General features: G+C 46.6%; 1 protein-coding gene across 3 annotated transcripts in view; it reads left to right on the top strand.

The window, feature by feature from the left end:
• The window catches only part of LOC140910087 (UDP-glucuronosyltransferase 2A2), a 46,539-nt gene that overhangs the window by 3,672 nt on the left and 15,211 nt on the right, over positions 1 to 27,656 (top strand). Inside the window, exons 1-2 of one of the 3 annotated variants that reach the window (XM_073340256.2) lie at positions 16,111 to 16,981; positions 19,729 to 20,380. In XM_073340256.2, the coding sequence (XP_073196357.1) occupies positions 16,262 to 16,981; positions 19,729 to 20,380 (1,372 nt within the window). In that variant the 5' untranslated portion in view covers positions 16,111 to 16,261. Of the gene's footprint in view, positions 1 to 11; positions 902 to 16,110; positions 16,989 to 19,728; positions 20,381 to 27,656 lie in introns of those variants that run through there. The other 2 variants (XM_073340254.2, XM_073340255.2) reach the window with 2 other exon arrangements.

Below are 27,656 nucleotides of genomic sequence, written 5' to 3'. Positions count from 1 at the left end.
TTGTGTTTCAGGTGTATCCGTCACCATACAGGTTTGGAAAACCCACTCTTCTGGAGCATGTCTGTTCGTCGTTAGTACTGGTCAAGTGGCTATTCCATATCACTGAGAGACTGAGAAAGTGATTGAGAGTGAAAATTTTATTCCTATCCAGTCACCAAACCCACCATGGCTTTCGCCACCAGTGTGTCAAAGAAGCACATCCAATTTATAGCCTTTCAGGTCACTCTGATAGGAACGGTCTTCTGTGGGAATGTGCTTATTTGGCCTGCGGAAGCCAGTCACTGGCTAAATGTTAAGATCATTATACAGGAACTGATACGCCGAGAGCACAATGTCACCATCCTAGTATCAAATGCTTCCCTCTTTATCACACCGCATGCTGAGACGTCTGAGAGGTTTGAGGTGTACCCTGTGCCCTCCAGAAAGAACTACGTTGACTCCTTGATCAAGGAGATTGTGAGCTTGTGGCTGAATAACAGACCAACCGCACTGACCTTCTGGCAGTTCTACAAGGAGCTCGGAAAGCTGATCAGCAAAGCGAATAAGATGAATAGACAGCTGTGTGATAGTGTGCTAGCCAGCCAGGACTTAATGGCACGGCTGCAGAGGGACAAGTACGATGTGCTTCTGTCAGATCCGGTGACTATCGGTGGTGACCTAGTTGCTCTCAAACTCGGAATTCCATTTGTGTACTCTCTGCGGTTCACACCAGCCTCAACAGTGGAGAGGCATTGTGGGAAGATGCCCTCTCCACCTTCGTATGCACCCGCAGCCTTGTCTGAGCTCACAGACCAGTTGTCATTCAGTGAAAGAATAAAAAACATAGTGTCTTACCACCTACAAGACTATGTGTTTCAGAGCTACTGGGGAGAATGGGATTCGTATTACAGTGAAATTCTAGGTAAGCATTTCACTTTCATTCGTATTCTCACTGTTATTTAAAGTCTTAAATGATATTACATCCAAAAATCTATGTCAGAAGAATGTTCATGTGGCAAAGACAAGCACTTAAAAGTTAGGAGGTGCCAGAATTAAAGTTGCCCCATACAACATCCGTCCAGCCCCACTGTGCATCTGCATGGTCATAACTGAGCCTTGCCCCCCACCACAGTGGCAGAGCTAGGAATAAAATTCAGCTCTCTTAGGTTCCAGTCCAGTGCCTTAACCATGGGAGAACAGCCTTTATTATTATTTATTATTTTATTTTATTAATTGTTATTTGTATTACTGTAGTGCCTGGGAGGGAGCCCAACTCATGGACCAGGGCCCCATAGGGTGACCAGATGTCCTGATTTTATAGGGACAGTCCTGATATTTGGGGCTTTGTCTTATATAGGCTTCTATTACTCCCTACCCACTGTCCCGGTTTTTCACACTTGCTCTCTGGTCACCCTGGGACCCGATTGTGCTAGGCACTTTAAGGACCTTACAATCTAACCTTTCCAACTGTCTGTCTCATTTACTGTCCCGCTGATGCACTCAATGAGGTAGAGGTCCTGTAGAACAAATTGCATGTGATTATGTAATTAAAGTGTGTTATAATGTATACTTACAAGAGGATAGATGAGAGACCAGGGTTCTATTCCCAGCAGTGCCAGAAGTGAACTTGTGTCTCCTGTGGACTACAGTTATCCCATCTCTAAAAGAGGGCTAATGATGCTTGTTTCTCTTCCAGCACATGGACACAATGACTAGCTCAGTAATAAGGGGAGTGAGGTAACTTAGGGTGGAAGAGGTGCCAGGTGTTGGAAGAGGTGACACCAGAAGAACTAGTCCCTAGTTCAGTGCTGCTCCGAGACCAAAGGATGTTTGATGGGAGTATATAAGTGTAACCCACTGGTTCAGTGCTGTTATGTGTCCCCTTCAAGTGGCTGGTCCCCATAAGATAATAAAACCTACAAGTGCTGCTAGCTAATTGAGGTAGTTACTGTTTTAGCTCATGTGGTAAAGGTCTGTACTGTGGAATTGGAGGTCCTGGGTTCAAATCCAGCTGAGAAGCAAGCAAGCACATCATTTTCTCCATTCCCTCTGTGCTTTTTGTTAGGTTCAGAGGAGACTTAGTGATGAACTCAGTCAGGAACCTTCACACAATGCTCGTGAGCCATATATCCATAGATTTTTAAGGCCAGACAGATCCCGTAGTCTGACGTTTGTCTATGGATCACCAGCAGTCCCTATGGCCTTTCCATAGCTCAAAAAAAAAAAAAAAGCCTAATTTATGTACCAAATTTTCTTTGTGGCCCCAGGCACAAGATGTCAGCTACAAAAGCACAGGGGTAGACATTTCACCCCTCACGAAGGGTGAGCAGAAAATGTTACAATCTTTTTTTATTTTGAAAAGAGTCAATTTTTTAGTGTGCTGTTTCTTTGGAATCCCTAGTTCAACTGACTTGAGATTCTCCCTATGAAGCCAACCCTGGCCCATGGCACAACCTGCCAACATTCAGAATGAACTGTCATTGCTGGGGCATTTTTAGAATCTTAGTTACAGCCTAAATTATAGAGAGACTACTGCCACGATGTTCTAAACAACCACCATGGATACTCTCCTTCACGAACCGCTTCCGTATTGGGTAGCACTAACATGACCCAGAACCCAAGCCATATTTTCCCCTAATGGCAAGATATGTTAACTTTGGAGGCTCTTCTGTGATATAAGGTTCAATACAGGGGTAACTGGGTGAAATTCTCTGGCTTGTGTTACATAGGAGATCAGATTAGATGCTCTAATGATCCCTTCTGGCCTTAAAATCTATGAATATAGTGAAGATGACTTTCAAGTTTTCTCTGTGTCAGTGCTACAGATCAGTTGTGGATAAACGGCTGAAGATAAAATATACTCTGCCATTCCTTTCCAGCATGGGCAAGTTGGCTGGGTGAGTAAGAGGAAAATTCAGAGGTTCTCAGTGGGTATACTGAAATCAGGCATGGCTTTGTAACCAAAGCCCATACGTACATCACAGGTTAGTTAAAACCAAGCCTCTCTTTTCAAAACAAATTATGTTTACATACACTGCATCCGGTAATAAGCAATGAGGGCACTGCAATTTCTGTCATTTCACATAGAACCCTTGTTCTGAATTGTTGTCAGTGGAGCTAATCTGTGTTGTAACACTGATAGTTTACTTAAATACTAATTACATATGATCAGTCAAACCTTTTAATAGGTTTGAACTGCACCTTCAACTCCCACTGACTCCAGTACCTGACTGAGCCTCAGTGCACCTTGCAAGATCGAGCCCTTAATGCTTCAAGAAAATGAACCTCTATTGTCATATTGCAATCTTGGCAGATCACTTGACTCACCGTGGTTTCCCATAGCTATTCCATTACAATATCTGTCTGCTTGTGTAGGGGAAGAACGGACAGAGAATGAAAAAGGAAAGAATGATCCAAACAGTACACATAAGCTGCAATGAAAGACATTAGGACAACAACAATGCGACTTGGCAAGCAATGAGAAATATTGCCATGCAGAAGCTTAGAAGCTATTTTTCTCTCACAGTGAAAGGGACTTAAGTGATTTCTTAAGTGCAGAGAAAATAGGTTACCAGGAAAAAAGCTACAGGCTTTACCAAAGACTTTAAAATCCAGTCTACGGTACGTTACTGTCACCTAGGGGCATAAAGAAGAGCATACAGCTCTTATACCAAACATCTCATTGCATAGTCTAGTTCCATTTCAGGTACTTATTTGTATTGTGTTACTGTAGTATCTGAGCATCTCACCATCTTTAATGTATTTATCCTCCCGACACCCCTGTGAGGTAAGGAAGTGCTATTATCTGCACTGTACAGTGTCTGGGTCACCTCAGATCCCTGGGGGTCAGGGAAAGGAGCTCAACTCCCCTTCCCCCAAAGGAGCAGGGGCCCTCAGATCCTGGCTCATGTATGGGGGGCAGGGAGAGGAACTCAGACCCAGTGTCAGAGGGGCAGAGTCCCCCAGGTCCCAGCTTGCACGGCGGCTGAAGGAGAGGGGCCCCCAGAAAAGTTAGAGCAGCGTCTAAATTAGCTGTACTACTCAGGGGAATGTTTCCTAAAAAGAGGGAACCCATTTATCAGAGGCAGATAGTAGCAACAGGCCTGTCGCTCATTCTCCAATTTCTGCCAAGGACACTGAACTTGGAGTGCAGTTCAGGTTCAATGGCCACAGCATGCCTCCTTCAGCCACCCAATTGCTGAGAGAACAGGCTACCTGCAAACCCTTTCTTTTCAACAGAGCCCTGGTCTTGCAGCACATATGTATTTCATTCTCTTCAGCAGGTGGAAGTGGGTAGGCATTGTTTGCTGCCAGGGTTATTTGGCCAGCCAATAACACGGAGTCCAGAAGGACCCCAAGCTGCAGACCAATTTAACCATCTGAAAGACATCCTTGATCACTGGGGATGCTGTAGAGGAGGCAAGTTCTTCAAACCATTTCCCTATTTGGGTGTGTAGTCAAACAGTGTTGCTTTAGAGCTGTTTCATTCTAAGCAGGTTAGGTGCCTAACACCCTTTGAAGCTAAGGGGAGTTAGGCATTTGTGTAAATACCACTAGGCGCCTAAGCAGTTTACGCACCTATCTGCCTCATTAGGCACCTAAATACCTTTGTAAATCTGGCCCTTATCTCTGATTAAAAGTCAGTGGGTGCCTAACTCCCTGTTGTGCCGTTAGTTTTAAAATCACATGGAACAGCAAGTTCAGTGTTCACTGCTTGTACCGTCTGATAGGGGGATCTGCGAAGTTATTCCATGCTGAATAGAATTTCCATCCAGGTTTTCCAGAAAGAGATGGGTGTTTCATAAATCATGGGATGTTTCTTACTGACAACATGAATTTTGTATGACTCACCCTTTTAAGGCGGATCCCTGTCTGAACATAGCCTTTGTCTGCTGATTCACAACTGCTGCAGGGATGCTACATTTGCAGTGCATCTGCAAGATATTTCTTTGCCTCTCCCTGCTGACAGAGAATGTGCTTTCTGGGAAGGTGCTGGTGTGGCCTGCAGATTACAGCCACTGGATGAATCTGAAACTGGTGACTGAAGAATTGGCAAGCATGGGCCATAACATTACAGTGCTGGTCCATTCAGCATCCCTTTCTGTCAACACTACTTCAGCTTCCGCTCTTCATTTCGAACTCATTGAGGTTGGATTTACATCTGACAGGCTGCGATCACTGTGGGAAAAATTCCTGCATTTCTGGGTCTATGAGAAAGCTCAGGTTTCCTTCTGGGAAATGCATAGCACAATGAGGAGCCTCTCGCGTAGCGTTTCTCACATCCAGAGGCAGATATGTGATGGGGCAGTAAAAAGCAGGAAGCTGCTGGAAAAGCTGCGGTTGTCCCAGTATGATGTCCTTCTCTCAGACCCAGTGCTTCCCTGTGGGGAGCTGCTGGCGGAACTGCTGAGGGTGCCATTTATCTTCACCCTGAGGTTTTCCCCAGGCTTTTCATTTGAGAGACTATGTGGTCAAATATTGACTCCTCCTTCTTACGTGCCAGCTGCCACTTCTGAACTACAAGAAAAGATGTCCTTCTTGGAAAGGACTGAAAACCTATTGCTCTACTTCATTCATGACCTTCTGCAGCTCCTGGTTTGGAAGGAATGGGACTCCTATTATAGCAGTGTATTGGGTGAGTTTCCATAAGTACTCACCCCTATTTTTGAAAGGGATGGGTAACATAAGGTGACAAAAAATGATTGAATGCAGGGCCAGATCCTCAGCTGGTGTAAATGGACTTCAGTGGAGTGACACTGGTTTATATGAGCTGAGTATGTGGCCTTGTCAATGTAGAGGTTTCACTGGAGGGTAAACATCTGTATATCAGAAGTAGGGAAACATAATCAACGGTCTCTTTTCTCTGAGACAGAGGAAGATATTTGATGAGTCAGTGGGGCTGCCTCTCCTCTGACACTGTTGTAACTCAGGAGTGACTCTGCTGAAGTCAACAGAGAGACATTGGCCTAAAACAGGGATAAATGAGTTCCAGGACCCTCTGATTACAGCAGCTTCATTGAATCCATTCCGACCTCTCTCCTCCTTCCCCTTCTCAGCCAGTGACGCTGTCCATTCTGATGACGGAAGTGTGTGGCTGGAATCTCCTCTGAAGCACTTGTTGTGAAGACCTTGCAGGAATGAAGACTCCTTTTGTTATATATGTACAGTGGTGGCACACATGGCTGCTACCAGTATGTTTCACCAAACCACAACTGGCCTGGAATGCCACTGAAAGAGAATAACAAGAGGATCCATGAGTAGTTCACTTCTAATTATTTTCTTTGTCATGGTGCAGCATTTCTTTAGAGCAGGAGGAAGCCATCATGCACATGGGTTGAACATTTGCTTCCTCAGACACTTCTTGTTTCTCATGTCAAATGCAGCACGGTCCGCCTCAATTATCCAAACTAGGGTCATGTCCATCTTTGGTTAAACCAAGTTTGCACGTAGACAAGCCCTTACACCAGAAACTCTTCAGCTATCTGAAATCTCACTTATCTCAGTTTATTCTTGCCTTCATTACATTCAGATAATGGAGGTTGTACCTAATTTTGAGACTGCGAGATACATCTGAGAGTATATAATGCCTATGAAGGAGCTGGAGCTGATGACTGCTATTGTTCTGTTGCTCTTCTGCATGGCTTCTTCGAATTGCCTCATGAAACTGCATTTATTTTCTTTTGGTGACTACTTACAATTTTAGGTCTGATTGACAGCCTGTTGGAAAGACTCCCATTGACTTAAGGCATAAGAGGGAAACCCTTGCATGAAGAGGATTAAAGGCTGTATACTCCCTGCATAAGGGGAATTCCCAGGTGGCCAGGTCAGCTGGCTTTGAGGCCCTTTTATGCCATAGAATGATGGAAGGAGGGCATCACAGAGTGAGAAGAGGCCCAGGATATTTAACCCAGCCTAATAGCCTAGAGAGAAGCAGCCAACACAGGAAACAAGACAAAGCAGATGGAAGAAAAAAACCTGGTGAAAACAGAGGCCAAAAGAACACAGGTGAACTATCCCAAATAGAAAGGGCCTATCCTTGTCTTCACTAGACTTTTGTAGCTGGAGATAATTGATTGACAATTAACTTGAGGTAGTTGATTGCCAGTTAACTTGTTAACAGGTAATTAACGTTTCTAAAGGCTTAGTGTGGACGCTTCCCACTGCAGACAGGCTATGCTGATCCCTAGAGAAAAGAACAAGGCCTGTGTAACATGATGAAATGTGTGCCCTGTGTCCACATCAGCCTTTACAAATCTGTTAATTACCTCACGTTAACTCCAGGTATAAAATTTGGCCTGGTCTACACTAGCGGGGGGGGGCTCAATCTAAGATACGCAATTTCAGCTATGAGAATAGCGTAGCTGAAGTCGACGTATCTTAGATCGAATTAGAATCACTTTCTTCGTGTCCTCGCGGGGCGGGATCGACGGCCGCCGCTCCCCCGTCGACTCCGCTTCCGCCTCTCGCCCTGGTGGCGTTCCGGAGTCGACAGCAGAGCGAGCGGAGATCAATTTATCGTGTCTACACTAGTTGCGATAAATCGATCCCCGATAGATGGATCACTACCCACCTATCCGGCAGGTAGTGTAGACATGGCCATGTGAAAGCAAGCCCCTAACTGTACAGGCTGGCTGTAGAAGACATGCTGTCACTTTCCTGGCTTCCCTATCACAGCTCCTATAGGATCTAGCACTGGAAAACAGTTACAGAAACCCACATGCTGCAATCCAGTTGGCAATGCATTTCTTTCTTTCTCCTTAATGCTCTTTTTCCTACAGTAAGTCAATATTATTTTTCTCAAGTCCCTACTCTATCTGGTGGCTAGTTCTTTCTCTGCAGTAGGGGCAGTAGCAGTTTGTAAGAAGAGCAGTAATTCATCCAGAGCAAGAATTAATGTTAGTGATTGCTCAGCAGAGGGAGTGATTTGACTCGAATCTTGTTTCCTGCTGTGGAGTGAAGCAGGCGATTCATACTGTCTTATCCAGGACAGGATTTTGTGCTAGCACAGGTTGATTTTTATTGCCAAGGTATTCCCTGTACTCTGAGATAACCAAGGTTAATCGATGTTGGAAGTTTTAGAACATAACCTCCTCCGTGGGCTGTCCTCTTTCGTACTGGCACCTGAATCAAAAGAAGCAGGCAAGCAAGCAGGCAGAGTGGAACAGCTTACAAGGAAACGCAGCCACGTGATGTGTAGGAAGTGTATTACAGCACTCTTTTTGGTTCTGGGCTCTGGCTTGGTCTCAGGGTCCTGTGGGAAGGTGCTGGCCTAGCCAGCTGATCACAGTCACCGGCTCAATGTAAAGTCCATTTTAGAAGAGCTCACAGACAGAGGCCATGAGGTGACTGTGCTGTTGCCTTCATTCTTTCTGGGCACAGATCGCACCAGACCTTCCCCTTTCAATTTTGAGGTGATCCCTGTGCCATTCACAAAGGAGAATATGGTCTTCCTGAAGGAAGACTTTCTCCACATGTGGCTTTATGAACTGCCCAATTTTTCATACTGGGAGACCGCTTCCAGGATGTGTAACTTAATATCACGGGTGGTGTCTATAAACAAAGCAACTTGTGATTTGGTGGTGTGGAATGAGGAGCTGAAGATGCTGAGGGAGGCTGCCTTGAACGTTCTCCTCGCAGATCCATTAGTGCTGGGTGGGGAGCTAGTAGCAGAGAAGCTTAGAGTCCCATTTGTCTATACTTTCCAGTTCTCTATGGGGAACACAGTGGAACAGCTATGTGGGGGGGCTTCCAGCCCCTCCTTTGTATGTGCCTGCCAGCATGGGCAGCCTGACGGACAGGATGCCTTAATGGAGAGGATGAAAAACATGCTCTTTTACGCTCTTCAGGATGTTCTGTTTCACCAGGTTTTCTGGAGAGAACGGAGTCCGTACTACAGCGATGTTTTAGATAAGGCTGCTTTTGTTTGCCATGATTGTGTCTTTACTGTGGGCCGCATTGTGTGAAAGGAAGCCCAGTCCAGTGGGTGAGGATTCCAGGCACCTGGCTTCAATTTCCTGGGCCAAGTGTACCCGGCAAACTTTTGTTGGCGATAGTGATGTCCACCAGGGCTGCGAAGAGGTGCGATCTCTGCCGACAACTAGCCCCTAGCATAAACAAAGTTGTATCGGCGAAACTGCCCTTTTACTTGTATAGCTTGTTTTGCTTAGAGGGGCTGGAATAAGCTAGCCCGGAAAAGCCCAGTTTTGCTGGTATAAGCTGCGGTTGTCTAAGGAGCACTTGCCAAGCTAGCATACTGGCAAGACACTCCTAGTGTAGGCTTGGCCTAAGGCACCTTTTATATCAGTCTAACTGTGTCCGCACCAGGGGTTGTACCAGTATAGGTATTTTGGTAAAAAATCACATCCCTAACTGAAAGTACATCAATACAAAAACTGCATGGAGCCCACACCTTAATCTCTCTGTGCTTAGTTCCACAGCTGAACATTCTTGTGACATTTCCAGCCTTGCCATGTCCCTTCACAGCTAGAAAGGGGAGTGAGAAGAAAAAGCCTTGGTCTCGGTGCCCAGCTGTGCCAACTTCCTGCTCTACATGGTGCAGCTGAGCAGGTAGGAGGCAGAGGAGAAAGGGAAAGATCCTAGGAAACTCTGCTGGTTGAAAAACACAGCTGTTTCTCTCCCCTCCATAGATTATTCCCCAGGAGAGGAAATTGGGGCCTAAAATCATTCCATCTGTTTCTTTTGGCATGATCCTATAAGGCAGCCCAACAAGTAACCACTAGGCCTTATGGTGAAAGCAGTGGACTGGGGAGGCAAGAGATCTGGAGTCTAGTCCCAGCTCTGCCACAGACTACCTATGTGACCTTGGGCAAGTCACTTCACTTCTTCATGGCTCCATTTACTATGGGTAAAATAATCCTGCCTCTCTCCCATCCATTCATCATCTCACCTGTTTAGAGGGGAAGCTTTCCTGCTGTATGTTTATACAGCTCCTAGCACAATGGGGCCTGATTCTCAGTTGGGACCTCTAGGTTCTTTTGTGACACTGGTAATAATAAGGTGGCTCACAATAGAATCATAGAATATCAGAGTTGGAAGGGACCTCAGGAGGTCATCTAGTCCAACCCCCTGCTCAAAGCAGGACCAATCCCCAACTAAATCATCCCAGCCAGTGCTTTGTCAAGCCTGACCTTAAAAATATCTCAGGAAGGGGATTCCACCACCTCCCTAGGTAACGCATTCCAGTGTTTCACCACCCTCCTAGTGAAAAGCTTTTTCCTAATATCCAACCTAAATCTCCCCCACTGCAACTTGAGACCATTACCCCTTGTTCTGTCATCAGCTACCACTGAGAACAATCTAGATCCATCCTCTTTGGAACCCCCTTTCAGGTAGTTGAAAGCAGCTATCAAATCCCCCCTCATTCTTCCCTTCCGCAGACTAAACAATCCCAGTTCCCTCAGCGTCTCCTCATAAGTCATGAGTTCCAGTCCCCTAATCATTTTTGTTGCCCTCTGCTGGACTCTTTCCAATTTTTCCACATCCTTCTGGTAGTGTGGGGCCCAAAACTGGACACAGTACTCCAGATGAGGCCTCACCAATGTCGAATAGAGGGGAACGATCACGTCCCTCGATCTGCTGGCAATGCCCCTACATATACATTCCAAAATGCCATTGGCCTTGGCAACAAGGGCGCACTGTTGACTCATATCCAGCTTCTCGTCCACTGTAACCCCTAGGTCCTTTTGTGCAGAACTGCTGCTGAGCCATTCGGTCCCTAGTCTGTATCGGTGCATGGGATTCTTCCATCCTAACTGCAGGACTCTGCACTTGTCCTTGTTGAACCTCATCAGATTTCTTTTGGCTCAATCCTCCAATTTGTCTAGGGCCCTCTGTATCCTATCCCTTCCCTCCAGCGTACCTACCTCTCCTCCCAGTTTAGTGTCATCTGCAAACTTGCTGAGGGTGCAATCCATGCCATCCTCCAGATCATTTATGAAGATACTGAACAAAACCGGCCCCAGGACCGACCCTTGGGGCACTCCACTTGATACCGGCTACCAACTAGACATGGAGCCATCGATCACTACCCATTGAGCCCGACAATCTAGCCAGCTTTCTATCCACCTTATAGTCCATTCATCCAGCCCATACTTTTTTAACTTGCTGGCAAGAATACAATGGGAGACCATGTCAAAAGCTTTGCTAAAGTCAAGGAACAACACGTCCACCGCTTTCCCCTCATCCACAGAGCCAGTTATCTCGTCATAGAAGGTAATTAGATTAGTCAGGCATGACTTGCCCTTGGTGAATCCATGCTGACTGTTTCTGATCACTTTCCTCTCCTCTAAGTGCTTCAGAATTGATTCCTTGAGGACCTGCTCCATGCATTTTGCAGGGACTGAGGTGAGGCTGACTGGCCTGTAGTTCCCAGGATCCTCCTCCTTCCCTTTTTAAAAGATGGGCAATACATTAGCCTTTTTCCAGTCATCTGGGACTTCCCCCGATCGCCATGAGTTTTCAAAGATAATGGCCAATGGCTCTGCAATCACATCCGTCAACTCCTTTAGCACTCTCGGATGCAGCGCATCCGGCCCCATGGACTTGTGCTCGTCCAGCTTTTCTAAATAGTCCCAAACCACTTCTTTCTCTACAGAGGGCTGGTCACCTGCTCCCCATGCTGTGCTGCCCAATGAAGCAGTCTGGGAGCTGATCTTGTTTGTGAAGACAGAGGCAAAAAAAGCATTGAGTACATTAGCTTTTTCCACATCCTCTGTCACTAGGTTGCCTCCCTCATTCAGTAAGGGGCCCACACTTTCCTTGACTTTCTTCTTGTTGCTAACATACCTGAAGAAACCCTTCTTGTTACTCTTAACATCTCCTGCTAGCTGCAACTCCAAGTGTGATTTGGCCTTCCTGATTTCACTCCTGCATGCCCGAGCAATATGTTTATACTCCTCCCTGGTCATTTGTCAATCTTCCACTTCTTGTAAGCTTCTTTTTTGTGTTTAAGATCAGCAAGGATTTCACTGTTAAGCCAAGCTGGTCGCCTGCCATGTTTACTATTCTTTCTACACATCAGGATGGTTTGTCCCTGTAACCTCAATAAGGATTCTTTAAAATACAGCCAGCTCTCCTGGACTCCTTTCCCCCTCATGTTATTCTCCCAGGGGATCCTGCCCATCAGTTCCCTGAGGGAGTCAGTCTGCTTTTCTGAAGTCCAGGGTCCATATTCAGCTGCTCTCCTTTCTTCCTTGTGTCAGGATCCTTAACTCGACCATCTCATGGTCACTGCCTCCCACGTTCCCGTCCACTTTAGCTTTCCCTACTAATTCTTCTCGGTTTGTGAGCAGCAGGTCAAGAAGAGCTCTGCCCCTAGTTGGTTCCTTCAGCACTTGCACCAGGAAATTGTCCCCTACACTTTCCAAAAACTTCCTGGATTGTCTGTGCATCGCTGTATTGCTCTCCCAGCAGATATCAGGGTGATTGAAGTCTCCCATCAGAAGCAGGGCCTGCGATCTAGTAACTTCCATGAGTTGCCGGAAAAAAGCCTCGTCCACCTCATCCCCCTGGTGCGGTGGTCTATAGCAGACTCCCACCACGAAATCACCCTTGTTGCTCACACTTCTAAACTTAATCCAGAGACACTCAGGTTTTTCTGCAGTTTCATACCGCAGCTCTGACCAGTCATACCACTCTCTTACATACAATGCAACTCCCCCACTTTTTCTGCCCTGCCTGTCCTTCCTGAACAGTTTATATCCATCCATGACAGTACTCCAGTCATGTGAGTTATCCCACCAAGTCTGTTGTTCCACTCACATCATAATTCCTTGACTGTGCCAGGACTTCCAGTTCTCCCTGCTTGTTTCCCAGGCTTCTTGCATTTGTGTATAGGCACTTGAGATAACTCGTGGATTGTCTCTCTCTTTCTCAGTATGAGGCAGGAGTCCTGCCCTCTCGCGCTCTCTTGCTCGTGCTTCCTCCCGGTCTCCCACGTCCCCACTTACCTCAGGGCTTTGGTCTCCTTCCCCTGGTGAACCTAGTTTAAAGCCCTCCTCTCTAGGTTAGCCAGCCTGCTTGCGAAGATGCTTTTCCCTCTCTTCGTTAGGAGGAGCCCATCTCTGCCTAGCACTCCTCCTTTTTGGAACACCATCCCATGGTCAAAGAATCCGAAGCCTTCTCTCCGACACCGGGAACCATTTTGAAAGCTGATGGCTGTTTGCAGTGAATTGATCAAATGTAAAACTCTGGGCTCTAGTTTCTATTTTGAACCTTTTTATAAGAATGACAAAATGAGACCTGATTTCGAAAGGGGCTAAGCATACGCAGGTCCACTTGACGTAAACGAAGCTGCCAGGGCTTATCAATCAGGTCCTGACTACTCTACGTTTTTGAAGAATGTGTTTCAAAAGGCCCAGATTAAGGTGTGATCAGGGCAAATACTGCAATGAACAATAAGTAGCTAGTTATAAGTGACTAGTGCTGTTGAAATGGAGACTTTTGGGACATCACCCAGTGAAGGTGCAACATACTGAGTTTCCCAGATGAGAAGGGGTAGCAGTGGAGTTGTTGAAATATTCATCTGGTTTTGTCTTTTGAGACTGTAATCTCTTTGGGGCTCAGCCTGCTGTCCTATGTGTCTGTACAGAACCTAGCATACATCAGGAGCTGCTGCACTGCAAATAATGCTGATATGCAAAGGGGGAGAAGATAAATCATTTCCCATGTGAACTCAGATATAAAATGGATTCATGCTGGTTTGCTTTCCCTGGTTCGATAGGCTGACATTGCTCACCAAGAAAAAAAAAAAATTTAAACCTACTGTTATAAAGTCACTAGTTGTTTGGCTCTTTGTCTTTATGTACAAAGAGTTTAAACTGTCTTTACAAAATAAAAAATCTAGACCAAAAGAGGTTTTCAAGAGTGTGTAAGGGATGTAGGAGCACAAGCACCATTGAGGGACTTGAGCTTCTAAATCCTTCGGGTGTTTTTGAACTGCTTCCTTCCTCCCGCCCCCCCCCGTTCTTTATTCAAATCACCTAATTACTTTTCTAGATACCAATCTAATTTATTATGCTTATGGTAATTGGTTGTTTATTCTATAGTAGCTCCTGTGAACCACAGTCAAGGCCCCTGTGGTAGGCCTTGTACAGATAAGTAACAGAAAAGATAAGCCCTGACTCAGAGATCTTGCAATCTGGGTGTCAGACCTGATGTGAGAGGTGGACAAAACGGATGCATGCTATTGGAAGGATGAGGTAACAATACATTGACGTGAGTTCAGCAGAGAAGCGAAAGTGTCAGCTTGCCATATGCCTAAGAAGTGCCAGAGAGGAGTGATTTGTTGGCATCATGGCAGAAGTAATTAAAACTTGTTGGAGTTTGATTTTTATCAGAGTTTTGTGAAATAAACAACAGGCAATATTATGAGGAAGCCGTGCATTGACAAGGTACCTGTGTAACCCACACACCTCCTGGGTGTGGTGTTCTGTCCCATGTGGTGGCACCGAGACCACTTGGCGAGATTGAGTCTGCTCTCCAGCCTTAGCTAACAGCCACGTGGCTTTTACCTCATGCGGTAGAGGCTCATGCACTCAGCTCCAGAGGTCCCAGGTTTGATCCTGCCTGACAACGATGGGGGGGGGGGGGTGTCTGTCGGTGTTACACTGCTCTGAGAATGGACACTTCCATGAAACTCTCTCCTCCCAAAGGCTTAACTGGTTGATCCAGGGCATTCCTCGAACGGCAGAAGAGAACATTAAGCTGAGAGACCTGGCTCCTCACCAATTTCCCTCTTAATGATAAAAGCAGGCTCTCATGTGCAAGGTGGAGTATGTCATGGCTGCTTTATTATCTAGAAGCACTAGCAGTATCACACTTCGCAGTGTATGCAAAAAACTTTGGCCCTGAGGGTGCCCTGGTGGTGGAGTGGGGTGGGGCAGGGGTAGAAGTGACGCAGTATCCCATGGAAAGATAATACAGTGATCCATGCCCTATCCTTCAGTTGCCTTCACAGCCACCTCTTCCCAGATCCGGCAAAGGGCTCTCTGTGGGTCCAGGGATCTGCACACACACACACACACACAGCTGGGGTAGGGTGATTAGGATTGTCCCACCATCAGCCCTGCAGTTTCCCAGAGAAAGATAATACAGTCCCCAGCTCTATTTGCCTGCCGCCCCTCCCCCACTGCGTGAGACTCCCCTTACAGGAAGGATCCTGGGGACAGCTGTGTTTGGTGGGGTCCCTGTAATCCTGGCTCCACTGCACCATGACCCTGAGTCCCTCTGTGGAAGTGCGGAGGCACAGGGCTTCCGTGCAGATTGCCCAGGCCTCTTGCTGATTTGGTGAGATCCATGTGGCTCCTGGGGGATCGTGGGGTTAGTGGGCTGCCCCATTCTGTGTGGGGCCACCCTCCACAGAGCATCTCAGGAGAACCCGTTCCCCCTTTGCTTTGCCCTGGGGGTTTTCCCATAGGGGGAGGGGCAATCTGGCCCTATGCTTTGTGTGTAATAGGTGCTGGCCCGTGTGACATGGAGGCTCTGCAGCCCTGCCTGCACCACCATGGAGAAATGGAAAGCCAGCAAGAGCACTTCACTTGGAAAGCAGGAGAAGCCACAGCAGCAGCCAAGTGGGCAAGAATTGCGACACTGTGATGTCCTAAAGCTTCCTCTGCCTGCCCGTCTCCGGGAGTGCCTCCCACCTTTGCTGACTCTCCCCAGGGACCTCCTCAGGAACTACTCCTATCACCCAGCGCGGAGGCAGAAACCAGGTGACCAGTCACACACTCACATTCAGGACAAGTGTTCCCAAATGCCGCAGACCCAAGTGGGTCTGTAAAACTATTCATCAGCCAATCACAAATCATGAATAAGTTGGTGACAGTGAGTCATGATTGGTGAAAGAAAAACCAGTGATTACAGGGTCAAGTCCTGGTAACAAGGGTCTGATCCAAAGCCCACTGAAATCAGTGAAAAGACTCATTGATTTAGTGAGCTTTGGACAGGGGTTGTACTTTGCAATTCAAAGACTGTAATTTTCCTGCAGATCTGGAAATGCACATTGTGTCACAATAGCTGTCCAGCAGAGGGAGCAGGTTGTTTTCAATTCTGCAGGAGAATCCATCAGTTTCATTCCGGAAGGAAAATCCTAGGTGATTCAGACCAGGATTTGGTACTAGCTGAGTCTTTCACCACATATGGTAATTTTGCATTGAAATGACCTTATTCTTCTATCAAGATTGGAGTGTTCAGGATCCAGTCTTTGTGGGCTGTGCTTAGAAGTGTCTCACTGAGTTCCAGTGAGAGTTGCAGACGTGCAGCCATGATTTTGAAGAAGTGGCTTTTGCTGGTGCTGTGGGTTCACATGAGCTGCTGGGGCTCAGGATCATGTGGGAAGGCGCTGGTCTGGCCCGCTGATGGCAGTCACTGGCTCAACATAAAACTGGTGCTGGAGGAACTCTCCCTTCGGGGCCACGATGTGACTGTGCTGATGCCTTCAGCAAGTTTGCTTGTCGATTACAATGAGTCCTCTTCCCCATTTGACTTTGAGGTCCTGTCGGTGCCCTTTACTAAGCAGACTGTGGAAGCCCTGTTGGAGGACTTCCTGCATCTGTGGATGTACCAGCTTCCCCATCTGTCCTACTGGGAGGGCCTGGTGAAATTGACGGAAAGCATGGCAGTCTTTATCAAGATGTCAAAGCAGATCTGTGACAGTGTCGTGCTGAATCCCGGGCTGCTAGTAAAGCTCCGGCAAGCGGGGTTTGATGTCCTAATCTCAGACCCTTTTTCTCCGGGCGGTGAGCTGATAGCAGAGTTGCTTGAAATCCCTTTTGTCTATACTTTCCGGTTCTCTGAAGGGAACACAGTGGAGCGGCTGTGTGGGGGGCTTCCAGCCCCACCTTCATACGTACCTGCCAGCACGGGGAGACTGACGGACAGGATGTCCTTCATGGAGAGATTGGAAAATATGCTCTTTTATGCTCTTCAGGATGTTCTGTTTCACCAGGTTTTGTGGAGAGAATGGAGTCAGTACTACAGCGATGTTTTAGGTAAGACTGCTCTTGTTTGCCATGATTGTGTCTATACCATAACATCAAAAATGTAGGGCTGCATTTTCTAAAAGGAAGGCTAATCCAGTGGGTAGGGTGCTACCCTGGGGCTCCAGACACCTTGCTTCAACTTCATGGTCTGTCACACATTTCCTGGGTGACCTTGGGCAAGTTACATAGGGCTTGTCTGTAGATAAGTTGTACTGCGTGAGCGATACCATTGTAGCTAAAATGGTACCACCCCTGCAGTGAGGAGGGATGTGTTAAGGTGTTTATAGCAGCATCGCCTTTTCCCATGTGGAAAGGGGAATAAGTTATATGAGTACAAGGCACATTTCAGTCAACATCACTGAGTCCACATTAGAGATTATACTGGTATAGCTATTTTGTTTTGTTTTTTTAAAAAAAAAAAAGCACCCAAAACATACCTTCATGGAAATCGATGTACTGGTTAAAAACAAACACAAAATACCTGTTTAGACAAGGCCTCGGTCTCTTTCTGCCTCAGTTCCCTATCTGTATATGGGGATACTAGCACTGTATTACCTCACAGGGTGTTGTCAGGACAAATACATTTAACATTGTGAGGTGCTGGTCAGATAAATACTCACAGGTTGGGTTAAAGCTTGTTGAAACTGGTGGGTGTATCAGTGCCCGTCATTCTGGATAAATGTAAAAGTAAAAATATATAATAATTCAACTTCTTCATGGAGCCAGACAGCTGAAACAGTTAGGGGCCTCTGCCCAAAACAAAGTCACATGCAAGGCTGGAGTAGGAGTTGTCATGAGACCCACAGTGTTCCTCTGTGATCTGATAACAGTCTTGGGGGCAGGGGATTCATTGGATTGGATTGTGTCAGAGAAGCAGATGAACATACCAGAGAAGCTAGGAGAAAAGGAACAGAAAGCCAAGGAGACAGCTGAACAAGCCCTGGGACTGGGAGAATGGCCCTTAGGGGGGAAAAAGCTTCTATAGCGAGCTTTTTGAGCAGAGTGCTGGCTGGAAGACACGGCCTCCTGCTGTCTGATTCCTCCTGTGTTGAAGGAAACAGGGCTTTGTGTACTCTTTACAAGTAAACAGGATTGCTTCACAGATACCTGTCTCCGTTCTCAATTTCTCTTGCTAACGGAAACAACCCACAGGACCCTGAACTTTGGTTAACCGTTCAGGACAAAACATGGGATCCAGTTTTCAGGGAGAAAGCTTGTGAGCTGGTCTTTCCGTTGAACCAAGATGGAACAAATAATGGAAGTGCTCAGAGAAATCGAAGTTGGACAAAAGAAAGTATAACAAGGCCTAAAACAATAGGAGACTTTGCAAAAGGAATTAAAGCAGCATCTAGAGTCTTTCCAGAATAGCCTGAGGGATGAGTTGCAGGCAGAAGTGAAATCTCAACTGGAGTGGCAGCTACAAAGAGTCTGGACAGTCTGGAGTTGCAACACTATAATAGTTTGCAATAGTAATACAATAGTAAGACAGATCAGTGAGGTGATCAGCAACCTGACTGCCATAGACCAGAAGGTTTTCCATGAATTAGTGGAGACCAAACGAACTCTGGCCAATTTGGAACTTGCTAACAGTGATGAGCTGCAGTAAGGATTTCAGGATCTGAGAAATCACCTTGAAAAGAAAATCAAAGGGTTACAGACTACAGTGAAAGGTGGCCGCCTGGATGAGCTTGAGGAGTTGGGTAAGACCAGACATTAATGATATATGCCAAGAAAAGGTGTCTTACAAATTCATTAGGTGGAAATTTCCTTTAACGATGTGGCTCAGGTAAAGCAAATATTCACTGCAAACAAGTAGCTGAAGTAAAAGGTGCCTATGCAGAGAAGTAGCTGTTTCAGTTTGTCATATGCCTAAACCGTGCCAGAGACGAGTTATTTGTTGGCATCATGATAGAGGCAGTTTAAACTGTTCGAGTTTGTGAGATGGGTGGAGTTCTGAGAACACCCACAGAGACAGCTTTTGCCCTCAGGCAAGATAACGAGGAAGCTGGGTGTTTGCCAGCTACCTGCTCTGAGAATGGAAACTTCAACTCCCAAAGGTTAATTGGTTGATCCAAAAATGGCATTCCCTGAGTTGCTGAAGAGAACACTAAGCAGAGAGGCCTGGTTCCTCACCACCTTCCCTCTTAAAGATAAAAACAGGCGCTCATGTTCAAGGCTGTGAGTGTGTGATGGCTGCTCTGTGACCTAGATGCACTAGCAGTATCACGCTGGGCATTGAATGCAAAAAGCTCTGGCTGATTGTGCCCCAGTGATCGGTGAGTAGGGCAGGCGAGGTGGTAAGGGTTATGCAGAGTTTCCTGTGAAAAGATAATATAGTGATCCATGCCCTATCATCCAAGGATGGATCGTTCTCTTTTCCTTGGAAAGGGGCCTCAGCTACATCCACAGCCACCTTCTCCACACAGTGCATTACAACCCTTGTCCTGCAGAGGAAACAGTGCCTTCTCCTATAGGAGAATCCTAGGCGATCCACAACAGAGTTTGGCACTTGCTGAGCCTGTCCCCACCCACATATGGTAGTTTTGCATTGAAATGACCTTATATCAAGATTGGAGTGCTCAGGATCCACTCTTTGTGGGCCGTGCTTAGAAGTGTTTACACCGTGGACTTTGGAACTGAACTGAGTTCCAGTGAGAGTTGCAGACGTGCAGCCATGATTTTGAAGAAGTGGCTTTTGCTGGTGCTGTGGGTTCACATGAGCTGCTGGGGCTCAGGATCATGTGGGAAGGCGCTGGTCTGGCCCGCTGATGGCAGTCACTGGCTCAACATAAAACTGGTGCTGGAGGAACTCTCCCTTCGGGGCCACGATGTGACTGTGCTGATGCCTTCAGCAAGTTTGCTTGTCGATTACAATGAGTCCTCTTCCCCATTTGACTTTGAGGTCCTGTCGGTGCCCTTTACTAAGCAGACCGTGGAAGCCCTGTTGGAGGACTTCCTGCATCTGTGGATGTACCAGCTTCCCCATCTGTCCTACTGGGAGATCATGTTGAAAATGAAAGAATCCATTGAAGTCTTTATCAAGATGTCAAAGCAGACCTGTGACAGTGTCGTGCTGAACCCCGGGCTGATAGCAAAGCTCCAGCAAGCGGGGTTTGATGTCCTAATCTCAGACCCTCTTTCTCCAGGCGGTGAGCTGATAGCAGAGTTGCTTGAAATCCCTTTTGTCTATACTTTCCGGTTCTCTGAAGGGAACACAGTGGAGCGGCTGTGTGGGGGGCTTCCAGCCCCACCTTCATACGTACCTGCCAGCACGGGGAGACTGACGGACAGGATGTCCTTCATGGAGAGATTGGAAAATATGCTCTTTTATGCTCTTCAGGATGTTCTGTTTCACCAGGTTTTGTGGAGAGAATGGAGTCAGTACTACAGCGATGCTTTAGGTAAGACTGCTCTTGTTTGCCATGATTGTGTCTATACCATAACATCAAAAATGTAGGGCTGCATTTTCTAAAAGGAAGGCTAATCCAGTGGGTAGGGTGCTACCCTGGGGCTCCAGACACCTTGCTTCAACTTCATGGTCTGTCACACATTTCCTGGGTGACCTTGGGCAAGTTACATAGGGCTTGTCTGTAGATAAGTTGTACTGCGTGAGCGATACCATTGTAGCTAAAATGGTACCACCCCTGCAGTGAGGAGGGATGTGTTAAGGTGTTTATAGCAGCATCGCCTTTTCCCATGTGGAAAGGGGAATAAGTTATGAGTACAAGGCACATTTCAGTCAACATCACTGAGTCCACATTAGAGATTATACTGGTATAGCTATTTTGTTTTGTTTTTTTTAAAAAAAAAAAGCACCCAAAACATACCTTCATGGAAATCGATGTACTGGTTAAAAACAAACAAACACAAAATACCTGTTTAGACAAGGCCTCGGTCTCTTTCTGCCTCAGTTCCCTATCTGTATATGGGGATACTAGCACTGTATTACCTCACAGGGTGTTGTCAGGACAAATACATTTAACATTGTGAGGTGCTGGTCAGATAAATACTCTCACAGGTTGGGTTAAAGCTTGTTGAAACTGGTGGGTGTATCAGTGCCCGTCATTCTGGATAAATGTAAAAGTAAAAATATATAATAATTCAACTTCTTCATGGAGCCAGACAGCTGAAACAGTTAGGGGCCTCTGCCCAAAACAAAGTCACATGCAAGGCTGGAGTAGGAGTTGTCATGAGACCCACAGTGTTCCTCTGTGATCTGATAACAGTCTTGGGGGCAGGGGATTCATTGGATTGGATTGTGTCAGAGAAGCAGATGAACATACCAGAGAAGCTAGGAGAAAAGGAACAGAAAGCCAAGGAGACAGCTGAACAAGCCCTGGGACTGGGAGAATGGCCCTTAGGGGGGAAAAGCTTCTATAGCGAGCTTTTTGAGCAGAGTGCTGGCTGGAAGACACGGCCTCCTGCTGTCTGATTCCTCCTGTGTTGAAGGAAACAGGGCTTTGTGTACTCTTTACAAGTAAACAGGATTGCTTCACAGATACCTGTCTCCGTTCTCAATTTCTCTTGCTAACGGAAACAACCCACAGGACCCTGAACTTTGGTTAACCGTTCAGGACAAAACATGGGATCCAGTTTTCAGGGAGAAAGCTTGTGAGCTGGTCTTTCCGTTGAACCAAGATGGAACAAATAATGGAAGTGCTCAGAGAAATCGAAGTTGGACAAAAGAAAGTATAACAAGGCCTAAAACAATAGGAGACTTTGCAAAAGGAATTAAAGCAACGTCTAGAGTCTTTCCAGAATAGCCTGAGGGATGAATTGCAGGTAGAGGTGAAATCTCGACTGGAGTGGCAACTACAAAGATTCTGGACAGTCTGGAGTTGCAACACTCCCAGTTTGCAAAGCGGGGTTTGATGTCCTAATCTCAGGCCCTCTTTTGCCAGGCGGTGAGCTGATAGCAGAGTTGCTTGAAATCCCTTTTGTCTATACTTTCTGGTTCTCTGAAGGGAACACAGTGGAGCGCTGTGTGGGGGGCTTCCAGCCCCACCTTCGTATGTACCTGCCAGCATGGGGGGACTGACGGACAGGATGTCCTTCATAGAGAAGATGACAAACTTGCTGCTTTATGTTTACCATGATGTGTTTTTCTTGCATTTCTGGGTGGATGAGTGGAATCCGTATTACAGTGATGTCTGAGGTGAGACAGTGACTGGACAGACATAGCTTTTTTGCCCAGGCCAAGACTTTAAAAATTGGAGCCCTCAAGTTAGGAACTGAATTTAGGTGCCTAAGTGGCCTGCTTTTTCAAGAGAACTGAGCACCTTCACCTCCAAAGCCAGATGCAAATATTGAAAGAAATTTTAGATGTAAATTTCTTTTCACTGTTTGATCAATTTTTGCATTTCTCTGAGCTGAGACAATTAGTTTTATAAAAGTTTCTAATACATTTCACTTCCTGGTTTTCCCATGTGAGCACAGTCCTGCAGGGACTACAGAGGATTCCTTAAGGATAAGTTGTTTACATTTTAAATGAAGTTTAACATCATAGAAACATTTTTACTGATCCTAGGTTTTGTAGAAACTTGTGTTCACAAAGCCTAAAGTGTCAGCCAAACATGTCCTGGAACGTGGGCACAGTCCTGCTCCCTTTTTAATAAACAGGAGCTAAGCTTTACCACTGATCTCCAATTAACCGACTGTGCATTCTTAGTCCCATTTCCCTGGGAAGTATCTAAATGAGGCCCGGGTCAAAGTTAAGCCTCCAATTCAGTGAAGTATCCCTACTCAAGAAAGATGCTTAAGCATGTAATTTAACTTGACAGTGGGACCTAAGCATATGCTTACATGCTTTCCTGAATTGGGGCCAGATTGTGATGATATCTTAATTACCTTGTATATTATAAGAATGTTTGTTTATTATATGGGTGATGTAAGAGGTGTGATCTTAAATACTCATTTCCTTGCTCGTAAGTGCTTGAGTTTTGTAATTGAGATGAGAGGTAAGACCACTGCTTTCAGATACCAACCTGAAGACTTGATCCTGCAAAGATGAGGACCATGTGCTAGTTCCAGGGCAGTCAAGTAAAATTTTCAAGCACACTGAAGTCCCATTTTTGAAAGTGACTAAGGAACCGATTGGCAAAGGGAATTTAGGCGCCTAGCAGGATTTACAAACGTGCCTCCATGAGTTTGTCCCTTTTGAGTTTCAATGGGAATTAAACACCTAACCTGCCTAGGCACATCTATAAATTCCACACTGCCACCTAGCCGCATCTTTAGGCACTTAAATACCTTTGAAAATCTAACCCTAAGACACTTAGGATATGTCTACACTGCAGTTAAAAACCCATGGCTGTTCCATGCTAGCTGATTTGGGCTCACAGGGGCTGTGAGGCTGTTTAAATGCAGTGTAGGTGTTTGGGCTCGGGCTGGAGCCTGGGCTGTAGAGTCCTGTGAGGTGGGAGCTTTTGAAATTTTTGCAAATTGAGACAACTTCCTTGGGTAAATTTGTATGTGCAGGCTTGAGGCCTACACTGGCGAGGCATGCATGAGCAGCACATCCTGCATTTCCTCTCAACATCTGTAAAAAGTGATCAATGATCAGAGCAAATTAAGGATCAGACAGAAGGCAGCCAATCATAGAATATCAGGGTTGGAAGGGACCTCAGGTCATTTACTCCAAGCACCTGCTCAAAGCAGGAGCAATCCCCAACTAAATCATCCCAGCCAGGGCTTTGTCAAGCCTGACCTTAAAAACTTCAAAGGAAGTAGATTCCACCACCTTCCTAGGTAACACATTCCAGTGTTTCACCACCCTCCTAGTGGAAAAACTTTTTCCTAATAGCCAACCTAAACCTCCCCTACTGCAACTTGAGATCATTACTCCTCGTTCTGTCATCTGCTACCACTGAGAACAGGCTAGACCCATCCTCTTTGGAACCCCCTTTCAGGTAGTTGAAAGCAGCTATCAAATCCCCCCCTCATTCTTCTCTTCTGCAGACTAAACAATCCCAGTTCCCTCAGCCTCTCCTCATAAGTCATGTGTTCCAGTCCCCTAATCATTTTTGTTGCCCTCAGTTGGATGTTTTCCAATTTTTTTCACATCCTTCTTGTAGTGTGGGGCCCAAAACTGGACACAGTACTCCAGATGAGGCCTCACCAATGTCGAATAGAGGGGAATGATCACGTCCCTCGATCTGCTGGCAGTGCCCCTACTTATACATCCCAAAATGCCACTGGCCTTCTTGGCAACAAGGGCACACTGTTGACTCATATCCAGCTTCTCGTCAACTGTCACCCCTAGGTCCTTTTGTGCAGAACTGCTGCTTAGCCATTCGGTCCCTAGTCTGTAGCTGTGCATGGGATTCTTCCATCCTAAGTGCAGGACTCTGCACTTGTCCTTGTTGAACTTCATCAGATTTCTTTTGGCCTAATCCTCCAATTTGTCTAGGTCACTCTGGACCCTATCCCTACCCTCCAGCGTATCTACCTCTCCTCCCAGTTTAGTGTCATCTGCAAACTTGCTGAGGGTGCAATCCATGCCATCCTCCAGATCATTTATGAAGATACTGAACAAAACCGGCCCCAGGACCGACCCTTGGGGCACTCCACTTGATACAAGCTGCCAACTAGACATGGAGCCATTGATCACTACCCCTTGAGCCTGACAATCTAGCCAGCTTTCTATCCACCTTATAGTCCATTCATCCAGCCCATACTTCTTTAACTTGCTGGCCTCATCCACAGAGCCAGTTATCTTGTCATAGAAGGCAATTAGATTAGTCAGGCATGACTTGCCCTTTGTGAATCCATGCTGACTGTTTCTGATCACTTTCCTCTCCTCTAAGTGCTTCAGAATTGATTCCTTGAGGACCTGCTCCATGGTTTTTCCAGGGACTGAGATGAGGCTGACTGGCCTGTAGTTCCCAGGATCCTCCTCCTTCCCTTTTTTAAAGATGGGCACTACATTAGCCTTTTTCCAGTCATCCAGGACCTCCCCCAATTGCCACCAGTTTTCAAAGATAATGGCCAATGGCTCTGCAATCACATCCGCCAATTCTTTTAGCACTCTTGGATTCAGCGCATCCGGCCTCATGGACTTGTGCTCGTCCAGCTTTTCTAAATAGTCCCAAACCACTTCTTTCTCCACAGACGGCTGGTCACCTCCTTCCCATGCTGTGCTGCCCAGTGCAGTAGTCTGGGAGCTGACCTTGTTTGTGAAGACAGAGGCAAAAAAAGCATAGAGTACATTAGCTTTTTCCACATCCTCTGTCACTAGGTTGCCTCCCTCATTCAGTAAGGGGCCCACACTTTCCTTGGCTTTCTTCTTGTTGCTAACATACCGAAGAAACCCTTCTTGTTACTCTTAACATCTCTTGCTAGCTGCAACTCCAGGTGCGATTTGGCCCTCCTGATTTCACTCCTGTGTGCCTGAGCAATATTTTTATACTCTTCCCTTGTCATTTGTCCAGTCTTCCACTTCTTGTAAGCTTCTTTTTTGTGTTTAAGATCAGCAAGAATTTCACTGTTAAGCCAAGCTGGTCGCCTGCCATATTTACTATTCTTTCTACACATCGGGATGGTTTGTCCCTGTAACCTCAATAAGGATTCTTTAAAATACAGCCAGCTCTCCTTGGCTCCTTTCCCCCTCATGTTTGACTCCCTCAGGGAACTGATAGGCAGGATCCCCTGGGAGAATGAGTCTGCTTTTCTGAAGTCCAGGGTCTGTATTCAGCTGCTCTCCTTTCTTCCTTGTGTCAGGATCCTGAACTCGACCATCTCATGGCCACTGCCTTCCAGGTTCCCATCCACTTTTGCTTCCCCTACTAATTCTTCTTGGTTTGTGAGCAGCAGGTCAAGAAGAGCTCTGCCCCTAGTTGGTTCCTTCAGCACTTGCACCAGGAAATTGTCCCCTACACTTTCCAAAAACTTCCTGGATTGTCTGTGCATCGCTGTATTGCTCTCCCAGCAGATATCAGGGTGATTGAAGTCTCCCATCAGAAGCAGGGCCTGCGATCTAGTAACTTCCATGAGTTGCCGGAAGAAAGCCTCGTCCACCTCATCCCCCAGGTCCGGTGATCTATAGCAGACTCCCACCATGACATCACCCTTGTTGCTCACACTTCTAAACTTAATCCAGAGACACTCAGGTTTTTCTGTAGTTTTCATACCGTAGCTCTGACCAGTCATACCACTTTCTTACATACAATGCAACTCCCCCACCTTTTCTGTCCTGCCTGTCCTTCCTGAACAGTTTATATCCATCTATGATAGTACTCCAGTCATGTGAGTTAACCCGCCAAGTCTCTGTTATTCCACTCACATCATAATTCCTTGACTGTGCCAGGACTTCCAGTTCTCCCTGCTTGTTTCCCAGGTTTCTTGCATTTGTGTATAGGCACTTGAGATAACTTGCTGATTGTCTCTCTCTTTCTCAGTATGAGGCAGGAGCCCTGCCCTCTCGCGCTCTCCTGCTCGTGCTTCCTCCCGGTCTCCCACGTCCCCACTTACCTCAGGGCTTTGGTCTCCTTTCCCTGGTGAACCTAGTTTAAAGCCCTCCTCTCTAGGTTAGCCAGCCTGCTTGCAAAGATGCTCTTCCCTCTCCATTAGGAGGAGCCCGTCTCTGCGTAGCACTCCTCCTTCTTGGAACACCATCCCATGGTCAAAGAATCCAAAGCCTTCTCTCCGACACCACCTGCGTAGCCATTCGTTGACTTCCACGATTTGACGGTCTCTACCCAGGCCTTTTCCTTTCACGAGAAGGAAGGAACACCACTTGAGAACACCACTTGCGCCTCAAACTCCTTTATCCTTCTTCCCAGAGCCACGTAATCTGCAGTGATCCACTCAAGGTCATTCTTGGCAGTATCATTGGTGTCCACGTGGAGAAGCAGGAAGGGGTAGCGATCCGAGGGCTTGATGAGTCTCAGCAGTCTCTCCGTCACATCGTGAATCCTAGCTCCTGGCAAGCAGCAGACTTCTCGGTTTTCCCGGTCGGGGTGGCACATAGATTACTCAGTCCCCCTGAGGAGAGAGTCCCCGACCACCACCACCCGCCTCCTTTTCTTGGGAGAGGTGGTCTTGGAACCCCTATCCCTAGGACAGTGCATCTCATGCCTTCCAATCGGCGGAGTCTCCTTCTGTTCCCTTCCCTCAGATGTATCATCTAGTCCACTCTCCGCATTAGCACCTGTGGAGAGAACATGAAAACGGTTGCTTGCTTGTATCTGCGTTGCTGGTACCCTAACCCCTAGGCCAGTGGCCCTCCCAACCAAGTCCCTGACCCTTGCCGGGCCTTAGTTAACCCATCTGAAAAAGATAAGGTTACTCACAATGTTGTATATATCTGTAGTGCTTTATCTGTAGATCTCAACACACTTTAAAGATGTGGGTAAGCCCAATAGAATGCTTGGCCCAGCAAAGTACAGATGTACAGATGATTTGAGAGGTCTTTATAGTGTTGTCAGCTGTGGGCTGTTTTCCAGACTGTGTCTATGCAGAAATGAGAGCAAACGCCTCTATGATGATCAGCTGCCCAGCAGGTGAGCAGTTTGCTGGGACTGCTGTTGAATTTATTGGCTCCTTTAGCAGAACAATCAGTCACCCGGGACAGGATTTGGTTCTTGCAGAGTCTTCCCTGCCTTCCCACCACTCCCCATCTCCAGTTAGGTGAGTTTTGTGTTCTGCAGTGAGATCAGTTGTTCAGGGCGGGATGCCCCA

This window comes from Lepidochelys kempii, chromosome 4 (genome assembly GCF_965140285.1).
Source record: "Lepidochelys kempii isolate rLepKem1 chromosome 4, rLepKem1.hap1, whole genome shotgun sequence".
Taxonomy (NCBI): Eukaryota; Metazoa; Chordata; order Testudines; family Cheloniidae; genus Lepidochelys; species Lepidochelys kempii.
Note: the sequence above shows the minus strand (reverse complement) of the source record. Positions and strands in the feature narration are given on the sequence as shown.